This window comes from Acinonyx jubatus, chromosome B1 (genome assembly GCF_027475565.1).
Source record: "Acinonyx jubatus isolate Ajub_Pintada_27869175 chromosome B1, VMU_Ajub_asm_v1.0, whole genome shotgun sequence".
Lineage (NCBI taxonomy): Eukaryota > Metazoa > Chordata > Mammalia > Carnivora > Felidae > Acinonyx > Acinonyx jubatus.
The window spans coordinates 49,040,123-49,059,962 of record NC_069382.1 but is presented as its reverse complement, the minus strand read 5'-3'; the positions used below and the strand labels follow the sequence as shown (position 1 = coordinate 49,059,962).

General features: G+C 36.4%; 2 protein-coding genes across 14 annotated transcripts in view; one reads left to right on the top strand and one right to left on the bottom strand.

Annotated features, from left to right (window-relative positions):
* Positions 1–18,010, bottom strand: part of HMBOX1 (homeobox containing 1) — a 193,118-nt gene extending 175,108 nt beyond the window's left edge. For 6 of the 10 annotated variants that reach the window (XM_027069701.2, XM_027069728.2, XM_027069735.2 and 3 more), the window contains exon 1: positions 17,697–18,010. The gene's annotated coding sequence lies outside the window, so the exon portion shown is untranslated. The remainder of the gene's footprint in view (positions 1–17,696) is intronic. The other 4 variants (XM_053216661.1, XM_015081173.3, XM_015081176.3 and 1 more) reach the window with 1 other exon arrangement.
* A 219-nt stretch (positions 18,011–18,229) lies between these two features.
* The window catches only part of INTS9 (integrator complex subunit 9), a 101,300-nt gene continuing 99,689 nt past the window's right edge, over positions 18,230–19,840 (top strand). Inside the window, exon 1 of one of the 4 annotated variants that reach the window (XM_015081172.3) lies at positions 18,230–18,503. In XM_015081172.3, coding sequence (XP_014936658.1) covers positions 18,495–18,503 — 9 coding nt within the window. In that variant the 5' untranslated portion in view covers positions 18,230–18,494. The other 3 variants (XM_053216659.1, XM_053216660.1, XM_053216658.1) reach the window with 3 other exon arrangements.

Here is a 19,840-nt window from a genome sequence, read left to right as displayed (position 1 = left end):
GGACTTGTATCTTATATTTCTTTGGCTAAATTTTTCCATTTCATTTTTCTAGTCATTCATTTTTATTATATTTTACAGAAGAATCAGTCAGTTAGTGATTGGAAAATTAAAAAACAATGTGTTGCAGGCCCTTGGAAGGCGCAGTTGTTAAGCATCTGACTTCAGCTCAGGTCATGATCTCACAGTTTGTGAGTTTGAGCCCCATTATTTGGACTCTCCGCTGTAAGCACAGAACCGCTTGGGATCCTCTGTCCCCCTCTCTCTCTGCCTCTCTTAGAGGCATTAAAAAACATAAGATTTCAAATGCTCCAACTACTCTGGTAGTATTATCTATCAATGCCAAATTTTAGGGCCTTCTGCATAATCCAGATTTTAATAAATGTTCATCTATTTTTGCTTTTATATATTTTCAAGTTTATAAAAGATAAAAATTCAAACGATATATAATTAATGTCAATTTTCTTCCCTTTCCCTCAATAAAAAAGTAGGTCTGAATTTGAAGGAAAAATTTAGTCTTTAAAATCAGATAAATTATTGTCCTAAGAAAGATCCTATAAATCAAAACAAGGCAAGCTGATTATATTTTCATTTTAAAATAAAAGTACAAACCAAACCAAACAACATGTTCCTATATTCATTTGGAAATTAATGCAAAAAATTATATTTCAATCAGCATAAACCATTAACTAGACATTATACACATGATGTTCCAAACTGTATCAATAAATTAAATCAGGTAATACAAAGACCAAGCATACATACGTTACTTAGGAGATCTCTAGGAGAGGGGTATAATGTGAATGTCAACAAATGGTTAGACAACTCAAAACAAAAGCAGAAGAGAAGCTAAGATCCCTCAAAGATGCTGAGTAGCCTATAGCCCTCCTATGACATACAGTCAGGTGCACAGGCATATAAGAAATCACTAACTGTATAAATCATTTTTATACTACTTGTATAGGATTGTTTAGATGATGTTTACTATATAATAAATAATGTAAACAAAAGAGACATAAACTGAATGAATCACTGTTAAAAATCTATAAAAAGGAAATTATTCAAATTCCCTAAATGTCCATCACACATTTACAGAATTTGAGCACAATGAATTAGAAAGTTTCAGTTGCCTTTTCTAACATGTAGTACAATAGAGAGAATGTAAAATGAGAAGATAGGTGACCTGGGTTCTACCCTGGTAATAAGACTTAAGACAAGAACATTTTTCTCCCTTCATTTCCTTATTGGACACAACTGATAAACCAGATTATTTTTGGTCCTTTCCTTTCAAGGATTCTGCATTAAAGCTTGTTGATAGAAGTACCAACAATGGAAAAATCATCATGACACATATTCAATAAACTGCCTTAAAATATTTACTGTGCCTCTTCTAAACTGAATCCTGCATATATGGTTCATTTGGAAAATAATCTTTCATTTAAAAGAAATTAGTTTTTCTGTATCAAAATTCCCATTTAATTATTGTCCACATAATTGTGATAACATTTAAAATATGTTTGACTTAAAATTTATTATCTTGATACATCAGGAATTATTAGTTTGATAATCTGTTCAAAACATCCTTTTCAAAAAGTTTTTCCTAAGAATCTCTACTTATACTATTAGGCTTGAAAAGGCAGAGGGGTACGCCTGGGTGGCTCAGTCAGTTAAGCGACCAACTCTTGATCTCAGCTTGGGTCATGATCTCATGGTTTCATGGGTTTGAGCCCCACATCAGGCTCTGCACGCTGACCATGCATGGAGCCTGCTTGAGATTCTCTCTCTCCCTCTCTTCTCTCTGCCCCTCTCCCACTCACACTCTGTCTCTCTCAAAATAAATAAATAAACTTTTAAAAAAACAAAAGGGGAGTGGAAATGGAAATACAAAGTAAAAAAAATGTTCACATGAGTATTTCATAAATGTAATATATTTTATAAATGTCATGTAAGACAACTACATAAATACACAAATAAAATAGTTTTCTATGCAATAAATTTTGTTTTCATAAAAGCTTAAAAGAAATGATTATTTTTAAAAATCTCATTAAGAGTTAACCCAGCCATGATGCTCTAAGTAATCTCTTATCCTTCTCTTACTGTTTCTCTAGATTTAAAAAAAAAAAACAAAAACAAAACAAACAAAAAACACCATTAAGAGAAAGTGCAGGGAAAAAGAGGTAATATTTTCCCCCAATAACTACACAAATAGTAATTAACAACTTTAACAATTCTATTCTAATTGAGCTTAATCTTCTAGCTCTGAAAGGAGCAACCATTTAATTCAGGTTCTATTTCCCACTGGATACTAGTTATTAGATAATTCACTGGGTATCTAAAATGCCAGTTTCCGGATTTCTCTGATTAATCTCTGATGAAATTCTAAGTAACACCACTTTATTAGGCAATAAATCAGCTTGCACAAGTTCACGTAGCCAAAATTATGCATATATTATGAAAATTCATATAATCAAAACTAAAAAATGTGCTAGTAATACAACGATTGAAAATGTGTTAGAACCAATTATTTAGTGAAAATTGAGATTCTGACTTTAAGTATTTTAAAGAAGTATAAAAAATGTTTTGGTAAAAAGCAGGAAACTGGCTGATGGGGTTTATTATGCAAAGGTCCAGATAAAGGTAATCCAGAAGTACAAGACAATCATGGAAGTTAACCCACTTAAAACAGAGTTGGTAAATAGGATATAGCCAGCTGATAATAGTCTTTGAAGCACACACAAAAATATGCTTCATGAAAGGGATTGGAACCCAGCAAACAATTTATTAATTTTTAGATAGAAATGGCTTCCTGATAATCACAAATACCTAAAATTGCTAAATTCCAAAGCACGTTCATCAAGAGTGATCATTATTCTCTTTTGAAGGCCACCACTGGTATTGCCTCTGTCCTTTATCCTCCATGATATCTTCACAAATTCTACCAGTTTGGAGTAAGACAAAACTCAACTGTAATATAACACTGTCTTATGCTTGTACTTTTTTTGTTTGTCTGTGTTTGCTTTCCATGTGTGTATGGTTTGTTTTGGACTTGTTCATTTATTTAAGAAATGGTTTTCAATGAACTTACTTTGAGAACAATTCTTTTTAACAACAACAATTTCTCAGTTCCTTACTGTTCATGTAGAAGCTCTTAGCCAACCTCCCCTTAACCAACCATCACAACCAATCAATGCCATCCAAATTCCTCTTTTAAACCAGATATGGGATGCTAATGGCACCTACCTCATACACTCTTCTTTGTGCCAACCAAGAGTAGGTTGGTTTGTATCCCTCACAGGAATACATCAAGTATTCTTGCAATTGTGGGATTTAATTATCTATCATCTAAAACCAACAAAATAGGAGCATGAAGAATTGTTTCTATGAAAACTAAGTAGAAAAAAACAGATGGAATATTTTGGTATAATAGATGATTTACTTTAAAAAAGAAAATACTGGGGCACCTGGGTGGCTCAGTCAGTTAGGGGTCCAATTTCAGCTCAGGTCATGATCTCACAGTTCATGAGTTTGAGCCCCACACCAGGCTCTGTGCTGACAGCTTAGAGCCTGGAGCCTGCTTCAGATTCTGTGTCTCCCTCTCCGTCTCTGCCCCTCCCCTGCTTGCACACACAATCTCTCTCTCTCAAAAATAAATAAAATAAACATTAAAAAAAAAATCTAAAAAAGAAAATGCTATTGAGTTGGGTGTGGGTGAGACTACCATAAAAAACTTGGGGAAAATAATAAAATATTAAGATTTGATTCACAGATTATAAAGTAAGTGTCTTCAAGGTCTCTCTCCATTTTAAAGAAATCAAAACTTGAAATCGTAAATAATACATTTGGGTATAGTATATGCATGAAAATCTAATGCAGAGTGCCAATCTGTGGATTCATATACCAAGAAAAGAAAGCCCTTAACCTTAGATCAAGGTTTCTTGATCCTGGCACTATGGACATTTTGGACTGGAAAATTCTTTGGAGATTGTGGTACAATACTGCCCTCTGAATTCAAAGATGTTTGGCAGCATATCCCTAGCCTCTTTACTACCCACAACGGCAACAGCACCCTCACCCAGCTATGACAATCAAAAATGTCTCCAAACATTGCCAAATATCTCTAGGGGGTAAAATTATCCCAACTGAGAATTACTGCCCTGTATCAAACAATTGATGAATACATGTATATGTATATATTTTCATTAAAGTAATTAGTTTTTAATGATTTTTACTATAACCAACTTTTTTGAATAAATGATCAACTACTAATTCAAAGTAAGTCATATAAGATGGCTTTTCTATACATAACAGGAAGAAAAAAAAAAACTACCCTTAACTTCACAACGTGGATAAGATAGTAAGTGAATAAGATAGCTTTAATTTATATATGATGATATTCCCATTTCTAGCACAACCTTTCTGAGATCAAAACAGAAGCACAGAATTACTGAATAGGTCAGGGCAGGAAAAGATGGCAGAAGCAGCAAAAGAAACAAAAGAAATTTAAAAAACAACTTCCAGATGGTTGGAAGAGCAGCATAAGGAGAAAGCTTATTATCTTTGACTACACGGTTCTATTCACTGCAACATTTACTGCAGGACCATCCAACACCAGTCAAGAGAGGTTCCTTATGCATAAATTTCAGAAAGCTTAAATGTCTACCATTGTAATAGCAAATTATGTATGATTCACTCATTTTGATGTACAAAAAATTTAAGGTGAGTCTTTATGTACTGACAGCATCACATATTGTTAAAGAGATGTAAGTTGGATATGATACAATTATTTAAGTTGGTATTTGGAAATACGATTTGTACGTGCAAAGAAAAAGATCTGACAGTAAACCAAATTACTAATAGCATTTATCCCATGCAATCCCTCTTGCATTTTCCATAACTGGCATAACAATATTTCCTTCATACATGCTCTTCTAGAACCTTGCCACTCTTCCTATCAAGATTCTGTGTTCCCTGCTCTTGAACCCAGGCAGGCCAGCAGGACTGCCTCAATAAACAGAATACAGAGGAAGTAACATTGTGTGGTTTCCAAGGCTAAGTCATAAAAAGTGATATGCCTAGCTTTCTTTCTCTCTGCGACACTTGAGTTTGGAGCCCTGAGGTACCATGTAGGAAGTCCAACTATCCTGAAGCCACCATACTGGAGAACCACCAGCCTTCAGTTGTTTTGAGTTCTCCCAACCTGGGCATCAGACACATGAGTGAGCTAGTTCATATGACTCCAGTAAGAAATCCCAAGTAAGAATCACTTAACTAAACCCCCAGAACCCTGTAAGAGAATAATAAAATCATTTTGTTGTTTTAAGCTACTGTTTTGAAGAGGTTTGTTATGAGTAATAGAACACTGGGGTAGAATATGTTAGGAAGAGGAGAGGGTAGCTACACTTACTATTTTACAAATACTTCTTCATTGTTTGGATTCTTTTCTATGTAATAACATTATAATTGCAATTCTAAGTCTGTATATCTCCTGCTGTTCCAGCAAAAAGAGGGGAAAACTGAGCTTATCCTCAGGAAAGAGGGAACTTAAAACTCTTACGTATCATCTACACTGACCATTCTTAATCACTATCATTGGTACCAGCATTCTACAGCCAAAAGTATTTGTCAGGAAGCTAAACTCGGCAATCTACCTGGTGTTAATCACTATATTTGAGGGTAGATCAGAGAAACTACTGAACCAAGAATAACACAGGTGCAGTATTGAAATCTGTACCTCTGGGTTCAGTCTTCTTTCTGATCTTATCAAATCCAAACTGTGAGCTTCCAAGAGTTTAGGCCTATGTCTTATATATCATATGTAATCAATATTAGATGCATAAGAATAAATGGACTTTGAAAATTAAAGGGGAAGGAAAAAGAATGCAGAGAGGGATAAGTCAATAAGAGACTAAAGGAACTTACACTTCAGCTAGAATCTAATTCATACACAAAATGAAAACTAGAATATTTAAAATGTGATACACATTGTAAGTAAATTCAAATTATATATACTATTAGCTGAGTGCACATGTACAGCTTATATATGGAGTAAATGACTGGGCCAAGTGTGACAGAATTCATCGGAAAGTACCTCCTCAGAGAGAAAAAGCTTTAAGTGGGCTTTATTAAGAAGGTTTTAACTGGCAAGATAAGAATATACAAGATATTAAGTGGGAGAAAATAGAAAATACCAAGAAATGAAGGCTGAAAACATATAGCAGGAAGAAAGGTAATTTACTTGAACATAATTGAGAAAAAATCTTTAGGAATAAGAAAACACAATATCAGTAAGGGAGGAAAGAAAATGTTAAAGAACCTTTTAAAAAAAGCATGGGGATTAAAATTGGAATATAACACAATTCAAACTAAGGTACAGCAACTTCTTGAATGACTTGATGAAAAGTGTTTGATGAAAATTATTCTAACAGTACTGTGCACCATGGAATAAAGTAGGGAAGAGGCAGAGAGGCCAGTTTTACTGTTGTAATCATCTCAGCAAGAAGTGATGAGGATGGCAACTATAGATGTAAAAAGATCTAAGAGATGTGATGGTGAAAGAATCAGTGGAACATTGCTGATGAATTAGATGGGGGAGGAGGGAGAGAAGCATGAAAAGGAAAGTACTAAAGGGGTGTTTTAAAGGTTTTAAGTCCAGGAACTCCAAGACCAGAGATAAATCTTAAAAAGAAAGTAAAAGGATGATGGAAGAGAGAAGATCTGGATAGAAAGAATTTTAACTAAAAGGAAATAGGCATTTGCATCAAATGCAATTAAAGCCTACAAAAGGTTAACTGAGAAGAAAAACAAATCAACGAACAAAAATAGCTAGAAAAACATTACTTGCAACATATGAGAATTCTAATGATTCAGGAGAGTAAATACCTTAGAAACAGAAGCAGAGGCCAACTAATAGTAAAATGATAAGGTGTGCCTTCATCTGTGGAACCAGTCTCCTAAGCACTTTACAAATATTGCCTCATATGCCCACAACAATCCTGTGATATGGGTACAATTATTTATCTCCAATTTATAGAAAGAAAAATGGATACATACAGCAAGGTTCATGCAAAGTTACACAGTAAGTTGTGTGGAAGTCAGATTTACACCTAGGTAGTCTCAAGTCCATGTTCTTAATCAGCTCAATATTCTAGGATTAATTAAAAGACTCTGAGAAGAATGATGACATTAAAAAAAAAACAAGAAAAAAAAAGGTGAGAAATTACTTTGTGAGGGTAAAGGTTCATGAGATGGTTGATATATCAAAGCAGATATATTGAAAAAAAAACCTTGCTTAATAGATTTAGAAAACAAGGGTAAGGGAGAACTTATCGACCAAAGGGGGGTGGGAGTAGGGACCAGGGGAAGGATTGCCTTAAGAGTTGGTATATAAAAATATAAAAGTTTAAGGGGCACCTGGGTGGCTCAGTCAGTTGAGCATCCGACTTCAGCTCAGGTCATGTGGGTTTGAGCCCCACGTCAGGCTCTGTGCTGACAGCTCAGAGCCTGGAGCCTGCTTCAGATTCTGGGTCTCTGTCTCTCTCTCTGCCCTCTACCCACTCATACCGTCTCTCTGTCTCTCTCTCAAAGGTAGACATTAAAAAAAATTTTTTTAAATATATAAAAGTTAAAGAAAATGAATGGATGATATACCATAAAAGACTAGATGATTTGGGGTATAATACTAACCATTAAGTATAACATCTAGAAAAACAGCCACGATTAACCAAAACACACCCCATGGCACAATTTAGTGGCATAAGCAGTTATAGAGGATGGATATGGATATTTAAAATAAGGCAGGCACATATCAGGGAGGAAACATTTCAAGTTGCATAGACATTTAACATTACTAAGTATTCTACCATAAAACCAAGCACATAGTAAGTTCTCAGTAGGTTTTATGTTATGTCTGTGCATTTTCCAAAAGTTCCAAAGGCCATCTTATTAGAATTACCTGGCATTTACAAAGGACACATTCCTGGGCCCAACTAAAATTTTTTAAATCTGGGGGTGGAGCTCAGAAAACAAAAATCTTAATATATTTTCCAGGCAATTATTTTTCAAAAAGTTGAGATGTACTGTCTTCCTGTGTTGTCTAAGTATTAGAACTCTAGGACTCGCCAACTGTTTATCTTCGATGGCTTATATAATCTGACACAGATCTTCTAAATTCTTTCATTGCCTACGCTTGACTTATTCTAAAATCCCAGTCTTGGTTTGGTTAACACAATCAAGACTTTAGCTTTGGAGTTTTTAGCTCTTAAATCCATACCAACTCCAATACTGACACAGGGAGAAGAAAGCTCTAGTTCCTTTGCCTGACATCATGGATCCTCTGTTAAATATAACATATGTTGTTGACTAGACACTGGATTGACCCAGTATGTCAATTCTTACGTTGTCAGATCTGTAGTGAAGAAAATAAAATGCTCACTACTACAGACTCACCATATGAATGCCTATTTATTGCCTTTAGAGTAAGGGGACCCAAATGTTCCATCTTTGTTACTAACTTTTGCTAGAAAGTTTAATGGGTATTAATTTAGCACAAAAGCTTGTCAGGAATGAAAGACGTTTTCATCTTTCATGAAATGAAAATGGTTGTCACCATATAGACCATATCTACAGCAGTGTTCCTGTTTCTGAAAAAGTGAGTTCTTTTAAGATGTCTCTTGACCTCAATGATGGGGCAAATGACAGCCAACAGGCTGTTTACTTGATAAGAGGCAGAACTGAAAAAAGAGCCTCTTTAGTCAACAGGGGACCCACCTTGACAGCAGCAACTAGGATCCTGAAAGAATAGCTTCATGTACTTTCAAACTTTAGCAGATCTGTGATTCAAACTGTTAAGATGGAACAGCCATGTCTAGTGTTACCTCTGGTTCTGTCCTTAATCCTGTCTAGTTCCATAGTTCTACTTTGTCATCTTTCTGGTTTGCCTGAGGTGAGGAACATAAAAAGCTAACGCTAAATTACACTGAGACTTTTGCCATTTCCTGCAAATTATTTGATCTTTGAAGAAAAGGATTAAATCCAACTAATCTTTATATCCCACAGAGTACCTAAACATGCGCTGCTATACTTGACATGTTTAACTGAGTGCCCTGTTCAACCTCTACAAGAGAATCCTCCTCATGCAGAGCACCAAAAGCATTAGCCTTGTATAAAAAGGTGACTTCCCCTTGTGTCCTATCCCCAAGGTCATGAAATACAAATTGACATCTAACTCATGGTCATGCAATACATTCAGATTTCTCTCTAGCCACTTGAACTAAATAAAAGAAGCACAGTCACCACTAAGAAGTAAGCTTTAGTCAAAAGAAAAGAACAGTTCAAGTCAGCACCACTGGCAAACCAAATCCACCTGTAAGTCAAAGTCATGGAGAAACAAACTGTGGAAAAAATACAGCAAGGCAAATAGAAGTGGAAAGGAGAAGTAACAAAAGGTTGATGAAGCAGACATAAAAAGAGAAGGCAAGACAAGAAACCATACATCCACAGAATGAGAGGCAGATAGACTAGCTTCTCAGATTCCTGACAGATTTCCCTTCTGCATAACCCCAAACAGCTGGATCCCTATAACAACCTCCCTCTAAAGCCAAAAGAATCCCTGATTAAAATACTGTTTTTTTTTTAGATTATACACCGAGATAAATAAAAAGCTGGCAACAGATAAATCCAAAGAGGAAAAAAAAAATTGCACCAGGAAGTGAAATTTCAGGTTAGCCAAAGTTTTCTAAATACGAACCTGACTTATGAGAAAGTACCACCAATACTTGCCATGTTCTTGTCAATGAAACAAATTAGAATTTAATTGATGTTTTCAAAGGAAATTATCATTGTGCACAAAAAACTGTCTCAAACTCAGGAGAAAAAGCCCACAATGATATATCTTTTTTGGTAACATGTTTGAAAATCTTTTGTTAGCCTGTTTAAATCTTTGTTATCTGATGTCTATGATAATTAGTAGTATATTAAATTAATAGCCTCATCTTTAAAGACAGGTTTCTTAATTTACACAACTGATAAAGAGAAGGCAAAGGTCAGTCCTGTAACCAGCCTTTAACCTGATAGTCCTTTCTTGTATCTAGACTAACAATAGTATCTGGAACCCTTTTTATCCTCTACAGATCCTTTCTCTGGAAATAATCTTTGAACTGACTTTCTCTGAAGAGCGTTCCCTTAGAACAAATCCAAAATAAAACTACCACATGAGCTCACAATCAATTAATCTGGCAAGTTTGTTTTAACACTGTTAAAGACCAAACTAACATCAGAATAATTATAATTTGGTTATCTTATACAGATTCTAGCATACTTCCAGTCTGGCAAGAAATATATCACTTAAGCCTTGAATTCATTTAAAACTTGCACTTTACCAAAAATGTCAAGGTTACTAACTTTTACTAACAAGTTTAATGGGTATTAATATTATAAATCCTCAAGTAAATCTTGCCAATTTTTAAATTCTCACAAGAAAGTCTCATTGGAATTTTCCATAAGAAATTTCAAGATGTGCCAAAAGAATTTCTGAACTACTACAAAAGGCAAGAGTGAAATTACTGATTCAATAATTGGTTAATTGGTGTCCTTCTCCTTAGTTATATTTGACAAAACAAAATTTATGACTAAGAGGGGACTTACTCAATCTTTATAACAACAGAATAGTTCTTGAATAGTATCTGATTGTGGTGGTGGTTATAGAATCCACACATAATAAAATGGCATAGAACTATAAACATACACTGTACCAATATCAATTTCCCAATTTTAATACTGCACTAAAGTTACATAAGATGTAACCATTAGGGGAAACTGGGTGAAAGGTATAGGGCCCTTTCTACTATTTTTGCAAGTCCTGTGAATCTACAATTATTTCAAAATGAATAAGAATTCAAAATAATTGAATAAGCAAACAACGTATTACTTTAATTAGTAACAAAAATACCATATATATACTTTTTAATTAACCTAAATAGCCTATTTAGCTGACCAGAAAGTAGAGACCTAATCTTTTATACATACAAACTTACATTGTCAATAACATAGTGAACTCACTTAACTGACATGCTGTCAATTAAGACATTCTATTTCAGGAAATGGAACTTAAAATGGGAAGTAACCAATAACTTGTACTCTTGTAAATAATTCCTTGTTTTAGGGAAGACAAGGTTGGATGATGGCTGTGTTGCATTGAAATAAAAGTAATAGATTTATTTTTAAATTATACTTTACTAAAAGAAAAATACTTTTTTGAAGGCAAAAAACTAAAAAATATTTTTATTTAACCTTTAGACCTACCACCTTTGGAGGAAAATGAAAGTTTATTGGAAAAGAGGATACAGAATTTCAAATAAATAACATCATGCCATCTTTTCAGAGAGGTCTTCCTCAGACAACAGAGTGTACAGCAAATATTCTTGTCCTGAATGGTTCCAAACAGCTACTATGTAAAACTAAACATAGGCTATCTTTGACTCCAGAAAATGGATTTTCAACCAAATAAAGATAATATTCAGAACAGCTACTTTCAAGTTCTCCACAATGAACAATTATGTTCCATGAATGTATATGCCCAGCTAAATGACTGCAAACTACAGTCATAATTTAGCCTCCTACAAAAATTACATTTTATCTGGACTGGTACCTTAGCTATCATCTTGCTGCCTCTATACCATAGTTTTGGGTAACATTTATCCTTGTCTCAATTTGGTAAAAACAGAACATTCTTTCTCCTCGAGAGGAATGAGACACAAATATAAATTGCCATATGTGTATCATCTACCACTTTGGAAAATCAACTGAAGCAGTAGAAATAAACTAGCCACCCAACCTCAAGTATAAATATTAGTACGTAAATAAAACAGATGTTTGTCAAAGAAGCTTCCAAATCCCATAATGCAACTACTCAATTGTCTCTATAGCCATGTTAAAAAAAAAAAAAACAAAACTGAAATAGAGTAAGAATTTGGATGTGTGGGGAAAAAAGTGAAAGAAACTATACAGATTTAAAGGGCTTTCATGAAGTTAGGTAAGAAGATGAATAGGTTGGATTAGCAAGGGGGAAACTATGTTAGAAACATAAAAATGTATTAAGGCAAAAAAAATAAACTTTGAATTGTCTGAATTAGGCAATAATCTAATACTGCCTTTTATTTAGAGAGGAAAAAACAGAAGCCAAAGCAACAGAATATACTATCATTCTTTATACAGCAATAGGTTTTAAAGTTCACAATTAATTCCTTACTTTTGAAGACATTACTAACAATTGCAACCCTTACAGACTAATAATGTACCCCACTCTCCTTATCTATGCTAAAGAGTGCCTGTTTGGCCTACCAGTAGTTTGGCATGGCAAAGGCATAGGGTCTGGAGTTGATAATGATAAAATACAAGGCAGGAACCAGAACACAAAATACATGGAATAACATGATAATAATAATAGTTAACATTTATGATATGCCTGAAGTATTCTAGGGACTTAACAGCATTCTAAGGGCTCATGATAATCCTATAAAGTGCAAACTGTTTATCCCCATTCTACAGATGAGGAAAATGAGGAACAGACAGATTAAATGACTTACCCAAAGTCACATAGCCAGTAATTAGCAAAGCCAGGACTGGGACACAGGTGGAATGACAGTTTAGATTTATTTGAAAGGCTGGGGAGCCACTGAAGGATTACAGGCAAAGTTACGGCTAACAATCAAATTCACATTTTGTTTTAGCAAGATCACTCAGTAGGAGTGAAAAATGACCAAGAAAAAATAGTGAAAGTAGTAAGATTAGTTAAGAGACTGATGTGGCAAGACAGAAATGATAAAGGCCTGAATTGAGGGAATAGCATATAATGAAAAGTGAACTGATAGATACAAAGGATATAAAATCAACTTGATTCTATGATTGGATGTGGAGAATCAGAATAACTCAAGTCTTGACTGACTAGGCCCCACCCTACAGCTTCACATTTTAATCACACCACTACTTTATCAAAATCTTAAAGCAGATAAATTTAGTCTCGGGTCATCTTCATTTCAGCAATAGCCACAGCATTTGACTTTCCCCTTTCTGAAAACTGTAACTATATACATTAAAATGACTGCCCCTTGGCAACACCACACTAATTGTTTAATATGTATGCAGTAAAGAGAGCTATTAAATGTTTTTGATAAACCACACACAATCACTGAACATAAAATACAGAGAAGCTACTGAGAATATGTGCAATTTAGTAAACATTCTTATCTAACTGGCATTCTAAGTTGTAAAAAAACCTAAATGCCCTCTGAATAAATTAGATTCATCTGATCATTTATAAGGAAGGGTCTATAGACACCTATTGTAAGATTCAAAAAAAGTAAAATAACTCATAACTTCGAAGCTAAATATATTTTTTCTCCTTTGAAAAATGAAAAAGCAAAAACAAAAACTGCTATCCTTACTTATACCCCAAGTCAAGGATCTGTAAAGTACTGCATCAGAATTATAATAACTACTGGAAAAACTTACTGTAAGTTCAACCTTATTACCATTCTAAGGGTAAAACTATGCTAGAGCCAAAGATTTCCAGTAACTAAATGCTCTTGGAAAGTGTCCAAGACATGTTATAGTAAATTTCCAACTTGTTTCATCTAAGATCAAGAAAAGCAAGTTATCTAAAGCACTGGATTAAGTTTAAACAGTCTCTAACTAGAAGTTATACCTCAAATAATCAGAAAAATCTTTAGTTATGTTGGGCCCTAAGACCTGTAAGAGTCAGGTGGGGAGACAGCTGCACGTAGGAATCTAAGTCACCTAGTAATTAATACTATTTTGAGAAAAATTTCAATACCAATAGCTTCCATTTTGAGAGAAACAGATTTTGGCAGAATCTGTTAAAATAATGCTTTATAATGATGGTGAAAATCTCCATAGTTCCTATCATGTGGACAGCATATGGTGGTAGTTACTCCGGTTTCTAGTTTGAGCCACTGTTTAGCCTCCTGTTATCTATGGTTCAGATTCCTTTTTTACAGGCTGTATGTCTCACAAATATACACCAATTTCATATATAAACAAACATAATGGTGCTTTATGTGAGTGCATATGTAAATATAGCTATATGACACTCTAGACAAGCTGTGATTTCCACTCATAACAATTTTTTTTATAAATTAAAGTTCTACTAAATTGAGAAGCAAAACCCAGCAGTTAAAGAGAAAAATCCAGCCAAAAAGCAAAGGGAGCTACAAAATTAACTCTGGAAGCCAAAAAAACTAAATAAAGCAGGTTCTCAAAACAAACAAATTCAACACATTTTCACTCAGCACTTTCTAGTTTACCTATAAATGTTCACATTTTTAAAAGGCTGAGTGGTACACCAACTTTCATTTATGAAAAATGACACCCTAGGGTAAATTTCTAATTTCCAAGAGAAATACTTCAAGTTTAAAGATCTGCAGACAAAAATAATAGATGCAAGAGCTGCAAAGAAATGAACCAAAAAAGCAAATATGGTTTTACAAGAAACACGGAAGCTGTCTGCAACATTTAAAAGTGGATGGACTGAAAATAACATACAAAAGACCCCAAATGAACAAACTTAGTATAAGTATCCCCAATGTGTTCAACATCTACTGAAACAAGCAATGCCATTTCAACACGTTCCACAAAAACAGCCATAAACTGGTTACCTCTATTTTTTAAAAATGATTAACTTATGAGATTTGTTGCAATATATTTTATAATTTACCAATACTATTAGTGATGCTTCAACTATGGATTTGTGCTAAGAAGAATGAAATCTGTTCATACACCAGTGAAAACGAAGCCTCACCAAAGACATTCAACATAAAGCTGACCCCTAAAGGCTCCCTGATGCACATTTGCAACCACAGTATTCATGATATGCAATACACTAAACTAGCAACAGATTGGTTAAAAACAGTTTGGATTCTCAACTTCCCATAATACAGGCAACATTTTTAGAAGCAATCATATTCAAATAAATGTGTCTTTCACAGTTACGGGATGAAATTTTAAGCTGGACAGGCACCAATGCCCTGATTTTCTACTTTTTTCATAAACCATATGACTTCCACACGCTGACAGTGTTTTATGTTTTAACCTGCAGTAAAGGCTTTACATCATTTTAATGCTCAGTGCTTAAAATGCAACAGAATCACCTCCACTAAATGCAAGGAATAGGTTTGGTTTACCTTTAGTGATTTCAACCAGACTACTAGTCAGAAAAAGTTTAATGAAAGCTTTTCCAGTAAGTAACTTTGCATTTCCACGGAAGAAAACAAAAAGAAAATCTGAGGTAGGGAAGGTGGAAGATAATATTTTACCAACTCTTAAACATTTGAGTTTTTTATTTCTAAAATAAGTACTGAACATCTAAAAACTACATCTAAAAGGATATCTTTCAGCAAATGTATACTCTATTATATAATTATACAGGATTTTCCTCCAGTTTTGGCAAAGTAATATTTCAAGTTAAGATAGAAGATTAAAACAAAAAATTGTGGAAATCCTAGTCTGTAACAAATCAAAGGTTCAGCCTTGTATCAACATAGCCTAAATTTGAGATTTAAAAAACACAAGTTTTTTTTCTATTCAGGTCAATCTAAATCTACATACTACCTCATATTTATAGTCAGCTTATCTGTGTGAATGATCAACTGCAGAAATTTCAAATCTAAGGTTATAAGACATACCATAAAACCACATATTATATCTACGCGACTTTTCAGTTTTTATGGAATCTGAGGTCCTTTACTCTTAGGTTCAAGAATTGATCAATTTGGAGCCAAATATGTAAATGCTTTGAAGTCTGAACAGTAAAAAGAGCAATTATGCCAATTCCTTTAGTCATGTAAAGGTCCATTACATACACACACAACTGTCACAGAAGGGTTAGTGAAAATTTTCAATTTTGGACTGAAAAAACTACAAAATATACGGTCTTAAATTCTCCTGGTGTAATGTTATTAAATATTAAAGACTGTGAGAAAAAAAGATGTTGCAATCCTCTTGCCTTTATAACTCTACTTTAAACTTGAGAAAAAAAATCAGAATTCAAATATTCCAATTCACCTAGCTCTAACAACTTAGTTGTGCAATTTTAAAATCAGTTTAATGCAAAGCACTTCAATCCTGATGTGACAATTACCTGTGGCATAAATGCAAAATAAAAACAAATGCAAGTCCTCTTCATCTAATGATGCATTTTATAGCAAAACCACAAAAAGCACAATCATATTAGCACAAACTAAATAAACAGGCACAAGAGGCATCATGTCCATCCAGGAAAAGAAATGTAGCATGCCAAGAAAGAAAGAAAAGAAAGAAAGAAAGAAAGAAAGAAAGAAAGAAAGAAAGAAAGAAAGAAAGAAAGAACTGAAACAACGAAGAAGGGAAGGAAGAAGGGAAGGGAAGACAGAGGTTTCTATACCTGAAGGATCCGAGAGAAATGAACTAGTCACATCATTCTATCCTATTAGATACATAAGGGTTTCTTAAAGCTTAAGGGTAAAAAGCAGCAATCACTTTACACCATTCAACTTTACACAGTATAGTATCTTTCATGTCAACTGCCTTCCATCCTTCACTCACCCAATGCTTCCTCACTCTTCCATACGAGCTTTCAGACAAATCCGAAACAGAACAGGGTGGGGTAGAAGAAAAATACAAGCAGCGCTTTTCTGCTACTCCCCCCGCCCCCAAATAATTTCCAACAGTTTTCCTACTACGAAAATAAGTCTCCCTATCTTAAGATACACAAGTCATTCTATGTCCTTAGTAGACACACAGAGACGCATACACATGTCAGCACTCCAGACCCCCACAGAACGCCCCCGAACCTTAAGTAATGTTTATTTCATTTAACGTGAAGACGACAAGATACATCTACCTACTGTTTCGGGGTGAGGGTGGGTGGAGGACTCCTTTCAAAGTAGCCCCAATAGTGTAACCAAAACACGGTTCCGGAATAAAATATTAAGAACACTTTTCCTTTCCCACCTATCTATGGACTTAAGGATGCAAAAATCCATCTCCAAACCACCTCATTTCTAAAATTCTTCAGCCCGGAGTTTGGGGTGGAGATTTGTCCAGGGGAGGGGGCGGAGGCGGGGAGAAGTGTGAGCCGGCAATGGGACACAAACGAGTTGCTAACCCCAGCTACCCCGCACCACGTCGCCAGCCCAGAGGTCCAGGACTCGGGACCTCACGCACGCTTCTCTGCCCAGGCCCAGTTAAAAGCTATGACTCCAGCTATCTAACTTCGTATCTACAGACATTTGTTCGTTACTAACACATCACACAAGTACACGTCACACAGTTTAAAACACACTTATAAACCCCAAACAAATCCACACACCTCAAATTCACCTCGCAGTTTCCCAAACTCCAAACAGGAGACCCCACCTCCAGGATTCAAACCTTCCGCCCACAGTGGAGGAAACCAGGAGAAAAGAGTTGGGGAGCAGCCGACGCCTTTCAATTATCGCCCCCCACAAATTGCCCCACCCCACACCCTGCGTTCGGGTTACCCACTCGGAAGCCCCGTTTCCTCCCTCTTCTCAATCGGGCCGCTTAAGAGACCCATCCCCAGCCCACTCACTTTCTCCCCAAAACCCCTCAAAAAAACAAAAAAAGTGAAGAGAAAGAAGTGAGGAAAGAGACTTGAGGTAGTCCGGCTTCAAAACCGCTCGACTCACCTCAGAATCCTTGCTGAGTTCTCTCCGCCCGGCACAGCCCCCTCCCCAACGTCCCAGTACGAAAGGCTGAGGCAGGGAGGAGGGGAAAGCGGGAGGGGGAGGGGTGTCTTCCGCGTGGGGCGCCAGTCGGGAGGGGACTGGGGAGGGGTTGAGGCCGGCACAGGAAGAGGAGAAGGGGGAGGGGAGGCCCCTATCTCCCAGTCTCCCCCTGAAAACCTCCCTTGTCTCAATCACATCAGACTGACTGTCTTTGTCTGGCTGACAACCGCCATATTGATATCAACAGCCCCGCTCCCACCTGCTGCAGCCAGGCGGCCCTGGGAGTTGTAGTTCCTGCCTCCCTTGAGTAAAAGCTCGGAACTTGGCATCCAGAGGCCCCAGGGAACTACAGATCCCGGCAAGTCCCGCGCCCATCTGCCTTCCCACAGGGAGGAGGGGAAAGGGGCGGCCAGAGCCATGGGGACTACACATCCCAGAATACCATGGGTCCCAGGCCGGGCTAGGGGGCATGATATCATGCTGGGGTGCAGAGGGAGGATGAATTGGCGGCGGGGATGAATTTGAGCTGACCGAGGGAGGTGTTGGAGAGGAATGGGACGAAAAAGAAAGATGACCACAGTTCCCATGATGCACGGAGAGAGGACTACACTTCCCATCATGCCCCGGGAAGGGGGCGTAGAGAAAAAGGACTGCATGTCCCGCGATGCTCTCGGCGGGCTAGTGGCAGAGATTGAACCGGAAGACGCTTTCTGCGTTTGAGAAGTGGAGTGTCTGGTACTGAGCAACCAAAAGTCCAATATGAAACTGGTGAGTCTCCGCTCCTAGGTCAGAGGGCAAAGGTGATGCCATATCCTTTTGGACTTCGTCGTTTCCACTTTGGGAAGGGAAGTAGACAGTGGGGTGGACCAAGGAAAACTGCTGTGTTGAGGAGGTTTGAATCTTATTCCCCCCACTCTTCACCCCCAGCTACCCGGAGATCTTATCCATCCATTGGCGGGTCCCTTTGGTTAAAGACGTTCACTCTGTCGCATTTCTTCTACAAACTAAAGTTGGGCTTTACGAGCCAGGGTGGTTTTGTTTCTCAGCTGCCACGTGAGTGTTGTAATAGGTTAACTTCTTTCATGCTGCTTACACTTGATTAGCGTTTTTCCCACCGTTCACGTGGCTTTGGTTAGATATGAGTAGAGTAGAAAATACTGAGCAGAGGGTAATCACTTATTAAATTTTGTGTTATAGACTTTTAACTGCCCTAGGAATTCAGAGAGGGACAAAGTCAGGGTGTGATCTTGGAAGATTTGAGTCTTCAATCCTGTAACAGTGGACTGAGAGGAAGTATTAAGGCATTCCAACCTAGGGACTGCATGAGCCAAGGTTAGAGGGAACATGCCGGTATATCTGGAGAAGTCTTTGTATCACAAAACCCAAATACTTGGCATACAGAAAAGCTTCCAAGACCTTTATTTTGGGCCATTTTACTCGTATTGTGTAATCTACCTAGTTTATTCTACCTGTATGGAATTAATAGCATAATTCGGTGTGAGATACTGTTTCTCAACCTTTTAAAATTCCTGTTCCTGCAGCCAAGTATTGTCAAGCTTTACTTTCTGTGATTTTTATACAAAAACAAAAGGTTTGTTTTCCTATTTGAACATACTTTCCAAAGCATGTGTGCCCGTATGCGCGCACCCACGCACACATACTATAGACATATACTCTGTGAAGTGTCAGTTGTTTTCTGAAAAGAAGTCACAGAAAGTATTAAAGTAGATTTAACTTCAAAACTGCTTCCGTTTCAAGCTGTTTATGTAGGGAGAAGGGTACAGATCAGTAAATCTTGACTGTTAATTTGTTCCTGGGTCAGCGTGTAAAACATGTAAGAATGCAGAATTGAAGGTCACTGCCTTGCCCTAAAGAAGTATGTAATTTAATGAAGAAGACAGAAAAGAGGCAAAATTATAATGCATTATGATCATGGTAAAAGAAGAGCATGTTCAGGGTTTGGGGAATTGAAAGGATAATGGGGTGGGAGAGAGGAGGGAGATAGACAAGACTCAAACTGATAGGAAAAATGAGTAGGCCTTCCATGAAGAGGGCTCTGGTTACAGGTGCAAAGAAATTGCACTTAAGTGGTTGGAACACAGACC